This window comes from Botryllus schlosseri, chromosome 10, assembly GCF_051294905.1.
Source record: "Botryllus schlosseri isolate E-star chromosome 10, Bs_hap1, whole genome shotgun sequence".
NCBI lineage: Eukaryota > Metazoa > Chordata > Ascidiacea > Stolidobranchia > Styelidae > Botryllus > Botryllus schlosseri.
In genome coordinates, this window is record NC_137245.1 from 18,910,763 (window position 1) to 18,933,496 (window position 22,734).

General features: G+C 42.7%; 1 protein-coding gene across 6 annotated transcripts in view; it reads left to right on the forward strand.

Annotated features, from left to right (window-relative positions):
• Positions 1 to 22,734, forward strand: part of LOC145448862 (laminin subunit alpha-2-like) — a 61,278-nt gene that overhangs the window by 37,055 nt on the left and 1,489 nt on the right. For 3 of the 6 annotated variants that reach the window (XM_080327309.1, XM_080327304.1, XM_080327310.1), the window contains 50 exons: positions 15 to 184; positions 376 to 485; positions 544 to 755; positions 815 to 946; positions 1,008 to 1,083; positions 1,141 to 1,223; positions 1,516 to 1,638; positions 2,073 to 2,230; positions 2,290 to 2,435; positions 3,009 to 3,326; positions 3,404 to 3,510; positions 3,859 to 4,123; positions 5,561 to 5,590; positions 6,242 to 6,418; positions 6,531 to 6,713; positions 7,001 to 7,122; positions 7,186 to 7,327; positions 7,548 to 7,661; positions 7,725 to 7,939; positions 8,000 to 8,193; positions 8,256 to 8,398; positions 8,775 to 8,885; positions 8,956 to 9,221; positions 9,568 to 9,781; positions 9,837 to 9,953; positions 10,711 to 10,877; positions 10,951 to 11,089; positions 11,299 to 11,365; positions 11,421 to 11,537; positions 11,769 to 11,942; positions 12,112 to 12,266; positions 12,728 to 12,874; positions 12,930 to 13,078; positions 13,190 to 13,343; positions 13,848 to 13,978; positions 14,042 to 14,207; positions 14,406 to 14,550; positions 15,289 to 15,424; positions 15,845 to 15,868; positions 16,432 to 16,561; positions 17,373 to 17,549; positions 17,611 to 17,756; positions 18,528 to 18,713; positions 19,367 to 19,598; positions 19,664 to 19,782; positions 20,315 to 20,504; positions 20,709 to 20,867; positions 20,927 to 21,080; positions 21,144 to 21,277; positions 22,488 to 22,716. In XM_080327309.1, coding sequence (XP_080183435.1) covers positions 15 to 184; positions 376 to 485; positions 544 to 755; positions 815 to 946; positions 1,008 to 1,083; positions 1,141 to 1,223; positions 1,516 to 1,638; positions 2,073 to 2,230; positions 2,290 to 2,435; positions 3,009 to 3,326; positions 3,404 to 3,510; positions 3,859 to 4,123; positions 5,561 to 5,590; positions 6,242 to 6,418; positions 6,531 to 6,713; positions 7,001 to 7,122; positions 7,186 to 7,327; positions 7,548 to 7,661; positions 7,725 to 7,939; positions 8,000 to 8,193; positions 8,256 to 8,398; positions 8,775 to 8,885; positions 8,956 to 9,221; positions 9,568 to 9,781; positions 9,837 to 9,953; positions 10,711 to 10,877; positions 10,951 to 11,089; positions 11,299 to 11,365; positions 11,421 to 11,537; positions 11,769 to 11,942; positions 12,112 to 12,266; positions 12,728 to 12,874; positions 12,930 to 13,078; positions 13,190 to 13,343; positions 13,848 to 13,978; positions 14,042 to 14,207; positions 14,406 to 14,550; positions 15,289 to 15,424; positions 15,845 to 15,868; positions 16,432 to 16,561; positions 17,373 to 17,549; positions 17,611 to 17,756; positions 18,528 to 18,713; positions 19,367 to 19,598; positions 19,664 to 19,782; positions 20,315 to 20,504; positions 20,709 to 20,867; positions 20,927 to 21,080; positions 21,144 to 21,277; positions 22,488 to 22,716 — 7,655 coding nt within the window. The remainder of the gene's footprint in view (positions 1 to 14; positions 185 to 375; positions 486 to 543; positions 756 to 814; positions 947 to 1,007; positions 1,084 to 1,140; positions 1,224 to 1,515; positions 1,639 to 2,072; positions 2,231 to 2,289; positions 2,436 to 3,008; positions 3,327 to 3,403; positions 3,511 to 3,858; positions 4,124 to 5,560; positions 5,591 to 6,241; positions 6,419 to 6,530; positions 6,714 to 7,000; positions 7,123 to 7,185; positions 7,328 to 7,547; positions 7,662 to 7,724; positions 7,940 to 7,999; positions 8,194 to 8,255; positions 8,399 to 8,774; positions 8,886 to 8,955; positions 9,222 to 9,567; positions 9,782 to 9,836; positions 9,954 to 10,710; positions 10,878 to 10,950; positions 11,090 to 11,298; positions 11,366 to 11,420; positions 11,538 to 11,768; positions 11,943 to 12,111; positions 12,267 to 12,727; positions 12,875 to 12,929; positions 13,079 to 13,189; positions 13,344 to 13,847; positions 13,979 to 14,041; positions 14,208 to 14,405; positions 14,551 to 15,288; positions 15,425 to 15,844; positions 15,869 to 16,431; positions 16,562 to 17,372; positions 17,550 to 17,610; positions 17,757 to 18,527; positions 18,714 to 19,366; positions 19,599 to 19,663; positions 19,783 to 20,314; positions 20,505 to 20,708; positions 20,868 to 20,926; positions 21,081 to 21,143; positions 21,278 to 22,487; positions 22,717 to 22,734) is intronic. The other 3 variants (XM_080327306.1, XM_080327307.1, XM_080327308.1) reach the window with 3 other exon arrangements.

Genomic DNA, 22,734 nt, shown 5'->3' on the forward strand with positions numbered 1-22,734 from the left:
TCGTGTGTTCACAGGAAAGTCCTAACTGCTTCGCAAGGATGGGACGTTTCGGACAGATACGGTGCGCATAAAACGACACCGCTGTACGACCAAACTCTGAACGAGCCCTATATAGAACACGGCAATGCCACCGACAATATCGGGAATGAGGTTTACTACTGGTCTGCGCCCGATTCTTATCTAGGCAAGTAAACACCTCTAAATTATCTGTAATTGAACAGACTTTGCGCGGATCTAATTCAATAACAGCATGAGTTTGGGATTTAGGAACTATCCAATTGCAAACAAGATTTGCTCCAACTCTTTAATCTCAAATTTCGTGATGTACACGTGGATATGTGATGTGAGTTTGTCATTGCAATCCTTAAATTTTAGGCAACAAGTTATCCTCCTACGGCGGCGATATTCGGTACAAAATCTACTATGAACTTCCGCTCTTGGACTACGAATCGGCATTTTTTAACGAGGTTGACGTCATATTGGAGGTGCGTCCGCGGTGTCATTGCACCCTGATACTTCGTAAGTAACATATGACCGTTATAGGGAGAGGAATTGGTGCTGGAGTTTTCCGCTAGCACGCAAGTCGAGCCGTTTGTCAGTACTGCGTTCACTGTGACTTTGAAAGAAGATACGGGCTGGGTTGAGGCTAACACGCGATCGCCAGCGACGAAGACTCAATTACTCAAGGTTTTATCGCGCCTACACCGGCTGCTCATAAGGGCTCCGTATAATCACGAAGGGCGGGCCTTGTTTCGGTATGATTAAATTCAGAAGTGATTTGGCGGATTCGTTAGGCCAGAATTATGTCTCCCAGAATTCGAGACGTGGAAATGGACACAGCGACACCAGACGGTGACGGCGCTCTTGTGACATCAGTGGAGAACTGTCGCTGCCCGTTGGGTTTCTACGGTTTGTCGTGCGAAGACTGCGCGCCTGGATTCTACCGGTAAGTAGCCCGCGATTTGTAGTTTGACTGAGGTGACAACTATAATACTTTTCAAACGTAGGAAAGGAAAACGCTGCGTGGAATGCCAATGTAACGGAAAATCTCGAACGTGTGACTTGGAAACGGGTGTGTGCGAGGTACGGTGCGATCTGGTACGGATGTACCAATGGTATTAACCGCCATATCCTCTGCAGCATTGCCAGAATAGCTCGATCGGAAGGAACTGCGAATGGTGCTTGCCTGGGTATTTCAAGGACGCCGCTGGAGATTGTCAACGGTATGTCACTCTCATTTACACTTCTTCTTTTGATCCAACAAGAGAGAACTCTCATCTTGTCGTGTAATGTAATTTATGCGATGTGCAAATTGTGCATTGTGCAATGTGCATGTAACCTGATTACAATTGATATGCTCGCAGACATTGAATAGCGGAGATGGTCAACTTGTACCCAAGGATGGGCCGTTACTTCATCTGCTTAACAGCAAACGTGTACTATGTACAATTGTACAATTGCAAATCTGCACCCGCGTGACTCCACTACATATTATCACTTTTTTTAAACTTTCAGATGCGCTTGTCCGCTAACCGTCTCGTCAAATAACTTCAGCCCGACCTGTGTGTTCGACGTGCTGGATAGCGTCACTGTGTGTCAAAGCTGCCCGGAAGGCTACAGCGGCCAGCGATGTGAACGGTTAGAACACAACCTTTTCAGTTATGTAGCTATTTAATTGTATTTGCCGCAGAGGTGGTCGGAGTAGTCTGCGTTCCTACTCGCGTAGAAGTTGATGTCATGAATGTATAATCAATTACAAGTGGAGGTAGCAATTGCATTGCAAGATGCATCTTAGCGACTAACGAAAATGACCATAACACTACGAATTAGTAGAATCTTGGAAAACATAGTGGGTTTCCGTGATATGGGAACTATATAACGGACTTTTACTCATAAAAGCGATGATATCTTCTTCATACTATTCAAAATCAAAATGTTAAAGTTGTAGTGTAACATTCAAAAACACAACCTTTCGAGTAAGCAGTACAAGCAAGCAAAAAAATAATTGATTACTCCGAAAAGTAGAAGTATACTACGTTGCTGACCACCTTTGATTTGCCCCCATATTACAGATGCTCTCCCGGTTTCTACGGCGACCCCACAGTACCCGGTGAAGTATGTCGCAAATGCGAATGCAACGGCAATTCGGATCGCTGCGACGCGCTGACTGGACTGTGTTTGAGTTGCGAAGAAAACAGCTCTGGATCGCATTGCCAGCATTGCGCTATCGGTACTTGAACTCTGCGCGCGATTTGAGATCTTGTTCGCGCAATGTTCGTATTTCGATAGGATACTACGGCGATGCCATCACTGCGAAGAACTGCAGGCGTTGCTCTTGCGACACGTACGGTTCTGTCTATCGCAATTGTAACCCAGTAACGGGTCAATGTTCCTGTCGATCAAATGTTCGCGGGCTCCGCTGTGACCAGTGCGAGGTAAGCTGCAATAGTAGACCGTATTTATAACGTATTCTGTATTTTATGAAGAGGTTGTCGAAGTAGTAGACTCAAATTGAAGTAGACGTAATAATTTACACAGTGTGTCAAAACTAGTTCAAGTGGAAGTATAAATTGAAAGGCCCCTAGTGTACTCGAGTAAGTCATAGTTTTAAAAAAGTAGATTTGGTGGGGAGATCGCATATTTTTAACAGTTTTTCGAAGATTGCTACTTTCAAAATTCCGAAATTAACAGAAATGGCCAATGACACTATAAATAAGCAGGATATTCAAAAATACATTTCATTACCGTGATACAAGGGCTATTTCACACGGCTTTTGTGACGAAATCCATCCATAAAAGTGGTGCCAACATATCCCACAACTACTTTCCTCTTTTTCAAATCTAAATTCTCAATAGCAAGTATATTTGCCTAAAAAACTCTTCAAGTAGAAGTAGTCAAAGACGTATCCAATTGAGCATGAGCAAGCAGGCAAACGAACTTGAGTAGCCTGTAAAAGTAGAAATACTTCGTTACTGACCAGTGACGACATCTATATAACTTTCACTAGCCTGATCATTATCTTGATCGCAACGCGAAAGCATGCGTCTTATGCGGATGTGACGAGGTCGGGTCTACTTCTACCGGATGCGATATATCTGGACGCTGCAGCTGCCAACCGGGAATAACTGGAATGAAATGCGACCGATGTCTACCAGGATATTACGGTTTCGGAAAATCAGGATGCCGAAAATGTCTATGTCCGCACACTAACGGCGTTTGCGATCCCGCAAACGGCACTTGCGTATGTCCGAGTCTGACTACCGGATATCGATGTGGGGAATGTGAATCCGGTTCGTATGGCTGGGACTCGGAATTAGGGTGTAAGGTACGGTTGAAGCCTCTGTCACATTTTATGCAGTAGACTATATATATGTGTGTTTATATGTTTCTTATTGTCTTTAGGAGTGCTCGTGTCACTTGCGTGGCTCCAAAGCTACCCAGTGTGGGTTAATGACGGGAATGTGCCAATGTAAAGATGGATACGATGGAAAGCAATGTGACCAGTGCAGGTAATAAGCATAGTTTCGCCCACAGGTTGGCAGGTAGGAAGTTTTTTTTTTTTCGAAGAACCCGAGTAGTCTTTGCGTACTTTCATTACTTGCTCAAGTCGTTATGATCTTTTATTGTTCCTACTTCTACGTCACAGTTTTTAGATTTTTAGACAAAACCAGGCATAGAATACTTGCTTTTTTACTTACTTAGAAATAGCTTTTTCGACTTGTTCCTGAGTAGAAATTTTCGACGTTGCTCCCACTTCTAATTGAGTATCAAAGATGACTAGTACAACGATGACCACTTTGACCACCGCTGGTTTTGTCATCCGATTTACGTGAATGTTAACTCGCTTGTCATTACAGTGACGGATTCCACCGTTTCCCGGAATGTTCCTCTTGCGATTGTCACGCTTCAGGGACTGTGACGTCATCGTGTGACGACGACGCATGCGCGTGCGATTACGAAGGCCAGTGCCGGTGCAGAGACAATGTCGCCGGGCTGAAATGCGACAGCTGTGCGCCGAAATCGTTTTCTATGCAAGCCGACAACCCAAAAGGATGCACTGAGTGCTTTTGTTTTGGTGTTACCGATGAATGCGCGCAGGCTAGATATCACTGGGGTAAAAAGGTTAGTAGCGGACATTGCTGTACATTCCTATCCAGACTGTGTGGTCAAAAACGTAGTTTAATCAAGTCTTGCGTTTAATTAGACTGAAAGTGATTGCATATTTCATTTTAGTTTTATAACTATACGATTGAATTCCCTAAGTGTGGTATCGGCTTGATGGTATCGGCGAACCGATTATTATCGGTCGAGTTCTAATTGTAACACTGTAACTGTTTTCACTCTCAATCGATTGGATACGAACCAACGCGCGATATTGACCGGCGTGACGCGATTCGCTGTTCGTGTGTTACGCCGACGGCGTTCTGGAATTTCCTCCGCTTCCTGTGCCCTCGTCCGCGGCCGGGTGACGGCATTCCCTCCGTTCCGCAATAAATTACATCACTCCTCATGTAGCGCAACATTAAAATACCTTCCAAGTCAATTTACGTCGGAATACCAAAGGCCGGTCGGCGAGATCCGTGATAGATTACACGGCCGCCTTCCGCGCGCACGCGCGTTGCGCTTTGCAAGCTTAATCGAGCGCGAAGACGTGTCGTCATGGGAAAGCGAATAGCTATGACTTTTGTCGTAGTAATGCGACTGGCGAAGTCGCGAAACGTCATAACAGCGTCCACGTAATATCGTCTGCCGTCGGGCTTGTTTTATCCGATGCCGAACTGCGATTGGCATGCTATTCTATTCTGTTATTTAAGACTTATTCTGGTTTCCGCGTTTCTTTTGCCTAATATGGTAAAATACCCGCGGTGTTACCCTGTGTTATTTGACGCGCCGGTAAGCCCAGCTGCTGCTTTATGTTTTGCTCGACAAACAGTTTAAAATAGTCATCGGTATTCCGTTGTTAATGCTTATCGACATTGCGTGACGACCATCAATATTTTTCAAAACTATGATCATATCGGTTTCAAGGTGGTGTCAAAATCGAGTCTTACCCCTACTGTGGACGTGCACCAAATTTCAATATAGTATTAATCAGCCGATCACAGTACGCTGAATCGTTGTACGCGCAAATTATATATCTGGTGCGTGATTTCGGAAAAAGTTCATATTTTCAGTCGAAGTAATATCCACAACTACATTTGTAATACATATACATACCACTCTTTACCACTTTTTCATTACGCCGTAATGTGTATGGTGGTATAATATCTATAGGTTACTCCCGTATTCTTATATATTTGGGTTCAAATACTGTGTCGTAAATATCTTTTGTAGCAATAATTAACTGCCGTCAACTGACACGATACGTCTCCGTATAGACACTTTGACTGATATTGATATTCTGATTAAGCCCTGATATACGCTAATACGCCAGGACGTTCCACTGGAATATAACCTACATGATTTACTCTGCATTTTTATGTTTTTGTGCATTCCGTTTGACATCACCAGGTTATCCGTGGCTGCGTTCATTCATTCTTTGTTTCCTCCGTGTTATAGATTGTTATGTCAGATCCAATGGAAATCGTGGTGAGGAATTAGGCCCGTAAATTGCTCTTCAACGTACACTATGCTTTGAATAAAAGCATGGCTGTATTTTATCATTACACGTATATGCATGGTTCATTGGTTCACTGATGAATAGAGTAGGGCTCAGATGCAGGTTGCACACAGAGCCGGGTTAGACTTTTGTTGCAGTTATTACAGACTGTATTGAGCCGAACTTCGGATGTTCTACACAACACTCTATGACACTATCATCTTCAATATAAGTATCAACGAATTCTTTGTTCCGGATAATACAAAATTGGATTCAAACCACCACAGCTATATCCATCGTTTATGTACCAAAACTTGGAAATTCTGTCTAAATATGAATATATAATGTCTTGTAATTTATAATGGTGTTGCATGCCGAACGATTGCTCTACTGGGTGGCCTTGGTGTGGTATGGACAAACATATATTGCCGTAGAATTATGCACGTATTCTACTATATTTGTTTGTGTCGAGGGTGTCGTATAAGACCATGGGGAAATTCCTTTTTCCCGAACTATAATTGAATGCAACGACGACCTGTCACCTTACCGGGGTTGCTTATGATCCGGTAGCGTATTTGTACCCATATTGTCAAGGAGTTCGCTGCGCTGTATCAATGTGATTCATTTCATTGCTTTTGCAGGTTTCGCTGTCTGCACTAACTCGAGTTGCGCTAGCAAATCGGTTTAACACGAGATCAACAACCAATGGAGTGTTGATGTCGGCTTCGTCGGCGTCTATGGATCCTACAGTCGTCAAACGGAGCCTTGGATACACACTCTATTACTGGCGATTACCTCCGCAGTTTAACGGGAACAAGGTAAACCGACAGGCTTTGTCACCTTCATTTGTATTTAATGAATGATTTTTTTGCAATTTATTCTTTTCTCTTGCATGCAGCTCGCACATGCCGTTATACTCTTTTGTTGTAGTTGCTCTCGTACGGAGGAAAGCTCTCATTCTCCGTGTATTTCATCGCAAAGCTTGGTACTTCTCCGTACGCTGGATCACCATCTGTGGTCATGCGAGGAAAACATAGCAGCTCGGCCATAGGGTATCATTTACCGGAACCAGAAATTGGACAGATCACAGCGTTTTCTGTATCCATGAGAGAGGTGCGTGTGTTATAGTTGATCACTAGCTTCTCAGCCGATATATTCAACTGCACTCCGAAATATCTCCCGATGGCCTTTCCAGTGTCTTTTCGATAACACATACTATGGGAGTAGGATCCATGGCATAATATAGAGATAAAACATTGAATCTATTTTTGGATTCTCTCGTTTTGAATTCACTATTTTTAATTTCTCTCGTTTTAAAATGTATCCTTCGACTCGGCGGAGAAACATGTCAATATATTCATTTCTCTCTCGTTTTTCTTACGATGTACCATTCTGTACAGAGTGGATGGACCTACGTGGATAGCAACCGACCGGTACAGAGAGCAGACTTTATGATGACTATTGATGACATCGATTATCTTATGATAAAGGCTACCTATGGCAATATGATCGTCCAGTCACGGTAAGATTACCGAGTTACCTGTTACTTTACCCTGTGATATTCTATAGCGATTTATATATTTAGACTAAGTGATGTGACTTTGGACATTGCTATGGAAGGCTCCGGTGACGGGCGTGGAGACGCCTCGACCTCATCGAACGGACCGATGGCATACGGAGTCGAGGAATGTTCATGCCCGCCAGGATACACAGGACTGTCGTGTCAGGTATATTGCGTGCACGCTGCCCGTATTCTGGATATTTTGTCATGAAAACACATCTGACTTGACATGAATACAAGTTTGCAACACAGCAGATATCGAATTTAGCGCATTCACTTCATGGTACACGGTCAATTGTTCAATAAATCTCTTGGAGGGATATTGATTGCTATCACGCTGCCCTATTCAAAATTCAGTTCAATGCATATCGGCATGTGATATACAGATCTGCGACAGAGGATACACGCGTCTCCAAACCGGAAAATACCTCGGTGAATGTCGACCTTGCGCATGCAACGGGAAAAGTGATACCTGCGAGGCCGATTCAGGAAAATGCTTGGTGCGTTGAGTGTAAATATCGGTTGTATGTTGAGTATTTTCACTCGTTCTTTCGCCTCCACAGAATTGTCGCGATCATTTCGAAGGGGACCGATGCGACCGCTGCAAAAGTGGATATTATATGAGGTCTACCAGCCACGGTCCGGTATGCGAGAAATGCGCATGTCCCCAGCAATCAGCCGGGAATAGCTACAGTAGGACTTGTCGTCCAATCGGGTCGGGCGCAACCTACGTGTGTGATAACTGCTTTCCGGGATACGAAGGACCACATTGTGATAGGTATGTCCTGAATCATAATGTTAAACTGCGAGCTAACGCCTTTTCTTCGGTTGTGAATAGATGCTCACCTGGTTACTACGGGAGTCCAAACGTGCCGGGTAATCGATGTAAAAAATGTGGGTGTAATCCGTCGGGATCGCGTGATCAAATCTGTGACAGTTCGACGGGTCAATGTAACTGCGTGTCTGGGGTGACTGGGAAAATATGCGATCGATGTCGTCCGAAACATGCTATCACAGAGGATGGATGTATAAGTATGGGAAGCGTCCTGTCTCCTTACTTTGAAACCGTATAATGTTTGAGTTAATTTGTACAGAGTGTGACCAAGGATGCGTTGGTGATCTCCTCAATGACGCTGAGAATATTACGGAAGAGGTCAGATCAGTCAAGTTTGAAAATATGCTTCCGCCGCCGTGGAGCAAACTGATGCGTGTTGGGAATGAATCTTCTGACTTGCAGGTGAGAGAACTAGAAACGTCCGAAGGTTCTCTCGTTTCTCCTTTCTTTATACACATCTCTCGATTCCTGGTTCAGTGGTCTTGGTCAACCTACGGACGGTAACATGTAGATTGTAGGCCCTACTGTATATTCAATCCATTCATATTTGACCACATAAACCTGAAATTAGTATGAATTATTGTTTTGACAGTTGTTTGAACAAAATATTTTCAATGTCCTCTCGAAGGCAGATCGCAATCCCGTAGTCTTAATACAGTCCAGTCCAGGGATTTAGTAGCTAATCTACATCTTTTGATCTTTAATTCAAAATGTTGATACACTTTTGACCGCCTATACTTGATCAAGAGGTGTATATGTTACTTTTACCAAATCACAGATGGATGTCGATAAAGCAATGACACGTCATGTCGACAGCATGACCTCTGTCGACGCAGCCTACGATAAAATGAGACCCATCGCAGCGATCATCGATGAATCCGTAGCCAAGGTAACATGATTTATACTAGATAGTTACCATGCGTATATAGATCTCGAATTATTGTGCATTGAATTTGTAGTCTTACGCTTGCTACCTGGAAGGAATTGGAACTTTTCGAGAACGTGACTCCAGGCAAAAAAGCCTTGTGAAAAAGGTAAAAGTCTTCGACAGAGCGTTCAATGAAAGCGAGGCAGTGTCCGCTAATATGCAAAGTCTGGTGGACCGCATGGGAGAGGAAATCGACTTCGACGGCATGGAAGTGACTTCACGAATGGTTAGCATGGTGTCCGAGATGAAGAGCAGGAAGCTGTCGCGATATGCTGCGAATGCCAAAAGAGAGCTGAAGTATGTGCTAAACACTATATTGGCTAGTTACATTGATGTAGAGTCGGCAGAGACTGTCGGCCAGAGGTGGTTAAAGTTGTCAGCGTTGCAACTCGCGTAGAAGTAACCTAAATTTCTTTAGAATTGCTAGAAGAAGTATCAATTTCCAAGACATACCGAAACTACCTAATAGAAGTAGAAATCCTCGAGGAGTTACATACTCTTGCTGATCATGATCATATCTCCTTTTGGCCTATAATTGACCTACTTTACAATAACAACGCAATGTATAGGCCTGCACACAGTTAGAAATTTATCGGTTCACGTCTTTCAATGAAATCCGTTGCATTGAATCCTCTCGGTTTAGGCTGTCCCGCAAGTTTCTGGAGCGCGTCACGCGCGACTTCCTTGAAAAAGTAGAGAGGCGACGCAGCGACAGTTTTCCTATTCTCTCGAACACGACGCAAATCGTGAAGAGCAAACTCGCGGATTTGAGAGGGAAAATAAGAATCGCAACTCAGCTGGTCGAACACACCGAGAGCTTGAATGACATGAACGGCGAAACCATCAGACAGTTATCGGTAAGTGTGACTTTTTAATTTAAGATTCCCTTCCTTTATATCTATAATTTTATAGGCCGAAATCGAGAGCCTGGGAAATAATATTTCTATCGTGATCAACATGAAGAACCGGAGCGTGGCAGCCGTGGATGAGACCCAGAATGCCATGAGACGAACGAGGACCATGATATCGGTAAGTCGGAGTTGCGAAGTATATTAGGCATGTAGGATAAATGAGACTGACTGGTAATGAAGATGGATACACTGTAAATCCACGGGTGGAAAGTAGGTATATTAATCATATATCACTACATCGTATTGTGCAAATCAGACCAACGGTTATTTCCTGTACATAATTCTGCCTTCTAATGGGTAAAAACGGGTCACCAATCAATTCGTATAGAGATATATCCCGCGGGTGTATCTAGCCCTGCTTACGTGAACCTTCTTGCGGTGTCACGCGGTAACAAAACCCACACCCACTGTGGGATATATATATGCATCGGCGTATTTGGCTAAGTTTCACTGGTTGTAATGGAAGTGAAAGCCATATCCTATACTAGAAAGCGCAGTATACCTGAGTTCCTGATCGTCGAAACACGCAATGTTCGCCTCTAGTGTACGGGGATTGAGAGTTCAGGTACTAAATTATGTGGTTATTTTTTCATCGAAACGTATTTGCGTTTATCAAACAACATTGCTATAGACATCTGTTTGATTACCCCCAAGTTTTCTATTTGGGATATCCAAACCCGGACATATTTACGACTCATCATTCTCGGATTTATTTTCGATTTGAACAAATATAGATGAAACTTGTCGTTGACTGAAGTTACAACTGTCTAGTGAGCATTGTCTACCATTCCAAATCCGAGGAAAATTCGCTACGCCGGTACTAATAGAGATTCATACTATTGTAAACTCATGACTGGCCCAATTATTTCCGATAGGAAATTCAAGAGCAAAGCGCCGCGCTGAAAGTAACTCTGGAGGAGCTGAAACGCGAGTCCGACAAGAAGGCCGTGGCGCAAATGCAGTTGATCATGTTCGGAGACCTCACGCGAACAGCTCAAAACACAACACACCAGTTCGAAATCGAATCTGAATACGCCCAACAGTGAGTTTCCACTTGCCTGTTTATAGCTCAAGTGTATTAGGTCGCCGTAACTCGCAAACTTGTCGTTGATCAGGAACGCCGACATTATACGAAGAATGACCCGTGACGTAACAGAGGCGGCAACGCGCTACGAGAAGATTGACGGCATTGTTACTTCTGCTGAACTTGAATCGGATGCGGCTCTACAGTTACTTGCAAGCGCCCCCCTTCCAGTAAGTGAAAGTGGTCTACTTTACAATACTTATAACAATAGATATCAACACACTGTGCATACTAAAACACCAACAATAGCAAGTTATATTTGCTATAACTGTGTAGCTGATAAACAACCTGATATAGATTAAGTGTATTTCGAGAAATCATATCCGCGGTTTCCTAGGTACATAAGCAGTATTTTACTATCTTTTCCTTGCATTGTCAGGAGCTTGACCTGCGTGAATACTCAGAAATTCAGGCAGTGGCTAAACGTACCCGGAAAAGTATGCAAGGTTTGTGCACATCTGAGATTGCGTTTAAAAAACTAATCATGCTTTCTTATTTTAGAGAAAAAACGACAGATACAAATCTTGAAGAGCCGAGCCACAAGTAAAAACGATACCGTTGACCAACTTCGCGGAATGGTGTCCAACATCAGGAATCGATTGGAAAATATGGGCGAAAGTAAGAAATGGGGCTATCGCACTCGGGCGAAATTGACCGGGCAAAGCAACAACAATTTAACAGAAAAAGATTCATGTTAGATCGTGATATCAGAATGATGAAACAACCTATAAGTTACAGGTTGCTTCACTTGTGCTACGCCAATTTCTACACAGTGTTATATAATTATGCGATCGAATACGTCATTGGCATTGATAGGATAGTTTATTTGTTCATTCTTATTCATTTTAGATGTGGATCAAAGCGAAATCAACACGGCCCTTACCATTGGAAAAGACGCGAACAGAATTACAGAACAAGTACTCGAAGGCATTAGGCAAAAGGAAAGCACAGTGTCCGATCTGCAGGATGATTTGAACACCGCTAATCAATATGAGAATATTGTTGGTGACATTTCTTCTAAAAGTGCGTATAAACTCTCGTAATCCTCTTCCAATGCGTATTATTGTCTCGATACCGTAGCAGCATCCTTTTTCATTATTTAACGGTGATTTTCTCGCAATCATTTGAATATCTCTCGAATGCCTTCTGATCTCTCCTTTATTGCAATTGTTTAATTCCACGTTTTTTGCAGTTAAATCATCCCCTGACACTCTGAACCTTACTGCAACTGAAGTCGCTGAAGCAAAAAAGAAGCAAATGAATGTGAAAGTGCTGAGCGATCACGTGCGAAGAAAAATAACGGAGCTCCGTCGACAGATTGAAGAATCGCGTATGAAAGCTGGATATGTACGCTTATACTTCATGGGTTATAAGTTATGTTTACCATATTTTGGAAATATGAAAAGAATACACTTTTTCAAGATTGCAAAATCCTGAAAAAATGGTAAAATTTTTGCACTTCGTGGTCGGTTGACTGAAAAAACAGGCCAAGTTTCTGTCCGAGCTCCTAAAATACAGTTTTTATTTCACATTATCAGTTGGTTGACTAAAAAATAACAGGTCAACTTTCCAGCTCAGCTCCCAAAATAGTCGCCGGAGCGTTACTTCGGTGCTCATTTACTGTATCTCACTCGAATTTTACCCAATATTTAAACAAAATTCTCAAAAAGAGGACATTTGGGCGTCCTCCGAGGACACTTTCAAAAAGTCAAAAAATATGACAAATCCTCTTAAAAGAGGACGTTGCCTATGGCAACCCTATTATATGTCCGTTTCGCTACAAGATCTGAAAATCCGTTTTACTTCAGATCCAAGCCGCGTCTGTGAAATCCCAAGGCGAATGCGTGATGAAGTATGCGCCTAAATTGAAGCCGAGCAGGATTACAGAAATTGTGCTTCGAGTGATGCCAGAAACCAAAGACAACACACTTTTCTACGCAGGCCACATGCGTCAGGTAGCGCGTCCTGTTGTACTTTTATTTTTTGCATCAGTACCATGATTTATTTAAGCAGGGGGATTACATATTGGTCTATTCACAAAATGGACTGGTACACGTCTCGTGGGATCTTGGCTCCGGCCAGGGAAACCTAGTCAATCCCGTCTATGCGGTGAAGAATGATACGAAAAGCGAAGACTGGTTTCAGATTGAAATCGTGAGGTACGGAGGCGAACCCATTTGGATTGAAGATTATCTTACCTATTATTCATATTTCGTCACATAAACGGGACATCATTTGCTAAATGTCACGGTTTTCCTCGTTATTTTTAGGAAAGATCAGGAATTGAACGCCACCGTTTTTGCGATGTCAAACAAATCAGCGACGGTCCGGTCTGCAATTGGAAGAAGTGTTGGTGACGCGGTGGTCTTGAATATTAACGAATCGGATATGATGTATGTCGGGGGTGTTCCCGATGAGATGAAGGTAATATCATCTATAATTACCTCAATGCAATATGAGGAAGAACAATTCCTAGCATGACTGGGAAAAGCCTCATAAAATTGTTACAAGCAATAATAACAATTTTAACCCCACTTGCAACCTAGTTGCTATTTTCATCTGGAAAATGATCGTAGATGATTCCCACTTAATTTATAATTGTAAATAGAATTTGGTCGCTATTGTTAGCACAACATACATAAACACTAAACAGTCGCTTTCTTATGCTACAAGCAAGACCCAAATGCTGCAATTTTGTTTGAGCATATAAGGAGAAGTGGTCGCGAACAAATCACGTGCTTAGATGTATGAGTGTCTTCAAAAGATACCCCCATTGATTATATTGCCCAGGAAGGCCATAACCATGCACGATCCATATAGTATCCATATCACATATAAGTGACATCGCTGTATGTGTTATGTGATACTACAAACTATTGAAGCTCTATTTTCATCCATATTATTATCATACGACCGCCTTTCGTGTAGCTTCCGAAAGATATACCGGTACATTCCTACACTGGTTGCTTCGGGTATTCCTCTCTTCAACGCAAGTCGATCGGTTTATGGAATTTCCGCGAAATCAGCGATCATACGCATTGCGCGAGTTGCAGCTCTCCGTGAGTGGTTACTTCGCATTGACTTTCCGTCACTTTCCTTAGTTACACCGTACAATCGCGCAGGCCTGTTGAAGAATCTTCAAATCGCGTGTACGGATTTAACGGAAAAAGCTACTCGCTGATTCAATTATACCCGAGAATGTTCGCTACCAATGTCAACATCGTTGATTTGACGATCAGAACGGTCAATGCGGACGGCATCCTTGTCTATATGGGCTCTTCAATATCAGTGAGTTTTTACATATCTCTGAAACTGGCAAACAATGGAGAATAGAGATGCAACCTTAAACATAACCCCCGGCAGTGAGTACCCAAATCCATGGTAGGCTACTGGACTATTGATACGAGGATTCCAATGCTCGTGCGGTGTTTAGTCAATAAATTTGCATAGTGAATTTGTCATCGTGAACCGGGTTTTACTTTTCAGGGCGATTTCCTTCTCATCGAGCTAGTGGACGGTCGGGTGGTAGCACACATCGACCTCGGCACCGGGATAAACACGTTGCGGAGCGAGAAGAAATACAACGACGGAGAGTGGTTTGGCTTGCGATTTAGCCGCTTCCTGGGAAGAGGTCAGTTGCGTGTTTTCACACATTCGTCATCCGAAACTAGTTTTCTTGGCACACCACAACAAGGTTTGAAGATTTGCTAGTCGTGTTTGATGTGCTAAGCATATATGCCTCTCATAAGTGTAGTAAAGTTTCGGCAGGTATTGGATAAATACGATTTGGGCCTATTTCAAACAGCATTATGTCTAGATTTATATATACCTCATAAGTAATGTGTTACTTATATACTGTATAGAAACGTAATGATGTTGACCACGTTTCGTTACTGTGAGAACTGCCATATGGGATAGGACGAGGGCCTATAGAACAAGATATTGTGGGTAGTTATGCACAGAATTATGTGTCAACTATATACCGAATGGTTGCATTTATAACAATGGTTAAACAAGGGCCTTAAAAAACATTTTGTATGATCCTACAGACAATTACCACCCGATATAGACGACGTATACGATACTGTATGGTTGGAACCCTCAAAATAGTCGGTTCAACAGCTATATAGTTTGTAAATATTTCGTCAAAGGAGCTATATTTACCTTATATTTTCAATTGTCAATGTCAATCCACAATGACGTCACAATAGCATATTCGTGACGTCATGGCTTAAAAACAAACAGAAACAACAACAATAAAAACATGTTTTAAAGAAAGGCCTTTTTTAAATATGATTGATTTTTGTTATAAATGCAACCCTAATATACCGTCTAGAAACGTGATGAAGTTGATATCATTTCGTTGCAGCGAGAATCAGCATGAGAGACAAGATTAGTCGGGTGGAACACTACGAAACCATAATCACCGGAAGTGACGGCCACCTGAACATGTCGAATGACGATCTGGTTTGCGTTGGAGGATGTCCGAGCGATCGCATTCTTGCGTAAGTATTACATTTATCGTGGCAGAAACTGCAGCCTATGGGTTCCGTTCCCCTGAGATATCAGATTTACCCATGGCTCATATTTACCATTGGATATACGATAGAGCTTGTGATTCTTTATATATTAATGTCGTCGCTATCATTTGTTGATATGTTTCGTAATTATTAGATTCCTTCCATATGAGGAGTCTATTGCTGTTAAAGTACGATCATAAACGTAATGGTAAAAGTAGGTTTGTCTATTTCGTAGCGAAAGTAGCCAATTTAGCCCACTCGGGACTTCATAGAGACATCGGCGTAAGGACGAGCAGTGATATATAACTCTGGTATACGATAGTTTTATAAGGGGGAACTATTTCCCTTGCATGTTCATTGTTTTAACGCAATCTGATTTGCCTGATCGAGCTAATTTTTGAACAGGACCGTATATCATTTTCCTATCAGGTATGAGAGTATGCGTCCGTTGGGTTGGTGAATAACAATTAACGATATCATGATACTAGTTAGAAGTTATCTTTGCTTTCAAGTGTAACTAACTGCTATCACATAATACCTTGTCAGTTACACACGTTTATGCTGTTTCTCAATCATTACTTGCTTACAAGACTAACCAACATCTAAATATGGTGTCGATACAAAATAAACGTTTTTTGGCTTGTGTTAACCTAACATTGCGGTAATGCAAGTTTTAAGCATGGGATATCGATCTAAAACCAGCCTTTTCTGTTTGTTGGCTGTTCTTAATGACTTGATATGAGCGCTTTAGTGACCCCAAATGAAATCTATAACCTTCAACTGTTCTGCTTGTGCGAACCTTTATGTATGACCTGATTGTTGGTGTCTTCCGAAGTAATCTAGTTATGTGTTATTTCCGACTGCGTGTCTGTCTGTAGTGCCTGTTCCACTCATTCTATAATGTATGTGTATGGTACTGTAGTAATTTCATTTTGATCCAGGAACCACTGTTCCATTGGATACAGTTCTGTGACGGACGTTATTGTTTGTAGACCGATCGCACAGAAAGACGGCTTCATCGGATGTCTGCGTGACTTCAGACTGTGGAACAGACGCCAGTTTCTAGCCGGTGCATGGAATGTCTTGAGGTTTTCGCAAGTCGAGAGAACGTGCCCGGAAATGGTGAGTGTAGGTTTTTTGGAAATGTGCACTGCGTAAATTAAATAAATAAATAAATAAAGGTACACTACACGTGTGGTTGAATGGGTAGAGTTGGTCAAAGGAGTCAGCATTGTTACTCAAGTAGAAATGATACCGTGAATTTTTGCTCAATTACAAGTAGACGTCAACGTAGCTATTTTCAAAACAAGCCAAAACTACTCCAAGAAGAAGTATTAAGTAAGAGGCCTTAAAAATATTCAAGTAAATAGTTTCAAAAGAGTAGATTTGGTTGAGCCGTCGCATTTACTTTCAATAGTATATATATCTGCACTGGCTACTTTCGAGTTCAAAAATACACCAGCAGCAAACACAAAGGACTGATGGCAATGCGAATAGGGTTACTTGTCGAAAATCATCAGTTCCAATGATACCGGAGCTACTTCGTTTGGTCACCAAGACAATGTCACCCACTTCACCAAACATGATGGAAACTTATTTAAAAACTATATACTTAATAGTTTAAAACCAACGGGTTAGAACGTCAGTAGCGCAAGTAGGCAAACTGCAATTGAGTATTGTAAAATTGTAGAGATATCTCCTTACTGATCACCTCTTCCATTCGGTTGAATTCCAACGATCACGCTTACGATTCGATAACAACTCGACACTCGAACAACTGTTTTCATATGACCTTCCTTGGGGTTGACATGATGTGTATTCTAATGGTGTCTCGAACGCCGATGTCATTGAGAGCATAAGCAGCAGCATTGACAAAAATGCGGTGACTTCACTACTTCTTCGCGACTCTATCGGGGTACCTTTTCTCTCGCAGGTGTCCCGTGATATCGGTATCACCGAAGGCGGGTTCGTTGAGGTCCCGGGACATTCCTTACCAGTAGCGGGCTCGGTGTCGATCACTTTCAACTCCCGAGAACCTGACGCCATATTGATGTTGGCAACGGACGAATCGCCAACTAGAAGACGGCGTAAAAGGCGCCATACCAAGACGGTAACTTGAAAATGCGTTTGACGTGTGCGTGTCGGATCTTATCCTCCACCTTCATTGACAGAACTTCTACTCGCTGTCGTTGCGGGAAGGTTACATCGAAGCGCGCCTGAGAGCGGTGTCTGGCGAGCCGCTGGTGTTGAGGTCCGCTTTGAATTCTTACAGCGACGGAGCGGAACACACGGCGCTGCTGAAGCGCGAAGACGATCTGTGAGTGTAAATTAGTAATTAATAATTGTATATCATCCGCAGTAAGCTGATTTGAGAGTAGGCTTCTTGTTATCTTGGAGAGACGGGAGCTTTACTCCACATCCTGTTTTGGAATGACATTTCATATCCGGGTCTAAAACCAAATCCGGAAGACATCTTTTATCACGCATATATGCCAGTCCATGTCCCGAACTGACTCAAGTGAATTCAAAATTTGCTCGAAGATTGGAAATTATTCAAACTATTGTGTCCAAATCCAATTCACGTCTAGCAAGAAATCTGGCTGATAATACCAAATTAATTTTATTCTAATTAAAATCCAACCTCATCTCAGTTGATCTCGTATATCAATTATTTCCATCAATTGAAATCACCATATGATTCTGATAAAATGAAAGGATAGCAAGGAATCAAAACGGGTTGGGGTAGCCTTTCAATCAAATAGCCACCTCGGTTTCGCTAGAACATGTAAGCAAGAAGTATGTAAGCTGACTTAAAAGTAACGGAAAACAACATAAATGAAAAAAACATGTGTCGGTAGACGAATTAGTTATCCGAGATGGTGGTCCGGTAATATCGATCGCCGACTAGTATTCATCCGTCTGGTATGTTCAGATTTATCCTCATTTCCGTCAAAGCCTTTCGTGTTTCAACTTCCTTTGATTTAGTTTCAATGCCGCCAGGCAAGTCGCACCTGCCTTTCGATTAGGCCAACTCTGCGTCCTTCATGTGAACATAATATGTATTGTAATATCGCTCTGGATTTCTCAGGATTCAGCTGATAGTGGACGACAACGTGGCCAGCGTCGTGAGCGGTAAATTAGCGCGGGGCGGTAAACTTCAGCTCGAAACCAGCAGGCTATACGTGGGCGGGGTTCCGGACTCGATCCGCGTAAGAGACATGGCCGGTAGTGTGGCGTCGCTTCAAGGCTGTGTGAGAGAAGTGGTCACGAACGGGTAAGAAATATAACTAAGATCCCATCACTGGCTGTGCGCAATTGCTGTGTCTTAACTAGCGACCAAGAAAGGCTTTAGCAATTCCAGCCATATGCTAAGGCTAACGTTTTACATATGTGGCGTCATGGTATGTATGTGATATCATTACATGATTACACCACCGCGTCACGTACATTTTATCGTATGGCGGCATCCAATACACCCAACAATCTGGCAGCATTTGCGCTTTAAGCGTATAGAGCACCAGAGTGGTGCAATGTAGTCATTTGTTAGTACTCTGATAGAAGTAGAAGTAACGCCATCAACTTCTACTTATGTTCAAGTATAGATGTAGCGATTTTTAAGTAAGTAGTAAAGTATGTATTCTATGCCCAGTGTTGCCTAAACACTGGAAACTGGTAAGCATATTAGTGGAACGTGGAAGTAGTCGAAAATCACAACCACTGGTGTAATAAGTGGTGCAACAAATTAGAAGTAGGCTACTTCGTTACTGACCATCTCTATGTACCACCGACATTTGGTACTTGGCTACTTAGCTCGTATAACAAAAATAATTGCGCTAGATCGCCTTGTAGCGAATACAGAATATTAGGATTGACTATACAAAGTTGAGATAGACTGTAAGATAGTTCAGCTTAGTTTTCTGTTTGCAGACCGATCGACTTTCACAACTTTACCCGCGTCGCCAAATCCTACTTGGGAACCTGCGCGCACACTCCAACAATTCCGTTCTTACGGCGACGAAGAAACACGGCGGCAACGCAACTGTTGACATCCCCGGTGACATCAACGATACCCCCTTACACATCTGCATCTGTGGCACCGTCAGCATTGGTGCGACCCTCGTCGTCCGTGTCCGTCATCGATATAACGTCTCCGCCGATTGTAAATATCAATATATTCCAAAGTTTATTTTATGACGGAATGACCATACGAGGACTTTCATTTAGAATACCGCGGGATGCGTAGCAGAAGGACAGCTGACGACTCTACGCGGTTCCAACAAACGCTTCGGATTGAGCCGTTACTCACACATGCAGTTTGCCATCGAAGACAATATATCCGCCCGGTATGATTTCTTATACTTTGCATTGTGGTCTTTCCCTTGGGCAGACGCTTTCGTATAGTAGTCGGTATTAATACTCAATTACTAGTATAGTAAGCATTTTATAGGCACGCCAAACTACTTGAAGCCCATACATGATAAAACAGGAGTATATCTGGTATTAAGATATAATTAACACACTTTCGACTTGACCTAACTCACCCTAAATAACTGCTGGAGCATATACGTGAAAGTAGATCTATTATCCTTGACCTGCTTGAAACCTGCAATAATATACCGAAAACTACTTGATCACTGCCCATTGCCCACCTCTGACTTGGAGTGATACCAAGTCATGCTAAATAGTGAATCATTACGCTCCAGTGAACATAGTATACACGTCATCAATATTAGCAAAGTGATTGCGTACCGAGAATAGATCTAGCGCGGGAAAATGTTAATTCACATAAGTAAGGATGCGATATTTGTAATCGTAATGATTATGATTTTGAGTATTCTGAACATGTGTTTGATATGGTTATCTTCCGATGCCCAGGTTCCGAATGCAAATCGAATTTCGCACGTATGCCTCGCATGGTTTGTTGCTGTACGGTGCCAGCGACGCCGTGTCGGACTATTTCTCATTACAACTGAACAACGGAGTGCCCGTCTTCCGTTTTGACTGCGGCAAGGGGCCCGGAGAGGCGAAGGGTAATAAGTCGCTCAACGATGGTCAGTGGCACACGGTGAGTTTGAGTTTAATCCATTCACTTCATCCTGACTTGTTACAAAGAACCAATTGAACCTTATATATTGTGAAATTGAAACGGTATTTATTGTGTTAGACTGATGTGTTTTATTCTTCTCACGTGTTGTAATGTGTATGTGTGTAATGAATCGTCTGTACATGCATATTATGTTATAATTTCTTTCATTATTATGTGTTACAGGTGCGCTTGTCAAGGTCGAAGCGGAAGGGGTTCTTGAAAATCGACAACGTCCGGTATGACATTGCCAGGTCTCCGAAAGGAGCAAACCGATTGGACATCGAGAAGACCTTATACGTCGGCGGAGTACCTAAAGGCCATGATTTGACCAGACTTCGCGGGGTATAGTCGAGCATTGTATAAGGTTGCATTGCGCCTTATGTCATGTATTGTTTTTTTAGATCGATAAGAGTTTGGACGCGTGTGTGCGTAGTTTATCGGTTAACAAGGCGAAAATGGATCTACGTAAACCACTGGCTTCCAGTGGCGTGGGGCTGTGCTACAAGAATTCGGAAGCAGGCGCATACTTCGACGGCGATGGGTACGCCGTGTACAGTAAGTGGAATAATGACAATTTAAATGCATATTTCGGAGATTAATTCGGTCTCTTCTGCGTAGACAATCAATATCGGGTCGGGCCGACCATGAATATCGAGATGGAATTTCGAACGTGGTCGTTAGATGGCGTACTTGTGTCAATCTCAAATTCTGCCAGAAGCGACGGACTGGCTTTGGAACTAGTGAACGGAACGGTATGCTTGATCTAGAGCTAGAGTCAGTGGTTCCCAACCTTTTTCGACCCATCGCCTCCTTTTCAAGCTCAACACCGATCATCGCCCCCCAGAAATTTTGCGTACCGAAAATTGGGCATACAATCTGTAATCACCGGCGGGTTGACTAAAAAAAAAGTCAACTTTACGGCTCGCAGCCTAATTTGACACTTTTGTAACTAAATTTCCGTGGGCTGACTAAAAAAAAAGGTCAGCTGTTTTGAGGCGTCATCGCCCCCCTATCGCCCCCTTCGCTATTTTCGCCCCCCGTCGCCCACTTTGTCCATTTTCGCCCCACTATCGCCCCCTTCGTCATTTTCGCCTCCCTAGGTCGCCAAATCGCCACCTGGGGGGCGATATCGCCCACGTTGGGAACCACTGAGCTAGACTTTCACTTGTGTTAAACCAGTGGTTCCCATTTTCACAGCCTTTTCATCTTGCTGACCGGTAACACTTTAAAACAAATTATTCGGACCGGTGAACTTTCAAAAATCAAAATCATCCCAGAATGTTGTTACGATAGAAGTATGCCGCTCAATACAACAAGTTCGGACTTTAAATTGATGAGAAGTTTCCTGCTCTATATTTGATAATACCCCTGCCATGCCCGGTTCTGTCGAAGTTTATTCAGGGCAATGTCCTGTTAAAACCATTGACTCGATTCTGAAGGTTTTGGCTGCGACTTCGGTTTTGCTAGATAATAATGTTGTCAAATATCGCTAAATAATACTGTCGATCTTCTCGAATTTAATTTAAAAAGTCTTCGTATACTTAAAAAATTACTAGCCCTAAACAAGTTGTATTATCGAGCCTGAAGAAGTTGTAGGCTACTTGTAAACAGTTTGGTACAACATTTTCAACATTGGGACCTAGGATAAGTCAGGACTAGACCATGAACTCTATATCACGCGTGAAACCATTCTAAGTTTCTAAATCAGTCTTAAATTTGGTGTTTTAATTCCAAAATTGTTGGAAAAGTCTTCAACCTCTCACAAGTTGAATCGACAATAGCATTGAGAAATACCGGTGGTTCAACCGGGAGGTTGCCGCGGACCTGTCGTTGATAACCACTGATTTACATCAACTTCAACGCGACATGGAGTATCCAAGTGTGGCCTAGAATTGAAACTTGTAGGATTGAGACCCTAAAATTTATCCCGATTGGTAACATATCTCTCTTTTGGCTCGACAGGTTTTCTTTCGGGTCGACAACGGTGGTGGCGACATAGTCACGAGGTACTCGCCGAAGCTGCACGGTGCCGAGCTATGCGATGGCGAATGGCACAAAATCAAGGCTACCAAACAGCATCAGCAGCTTACTCTTACCGTCGATGGCCTTTACTTTTCAAACCCGCGAAATTCTGTAGACGATCAGAAATCAGCTGATACTTTCGATCCGCTTTACATCGGAGGGTATCCAGGTGGGGAAAATTGTTATT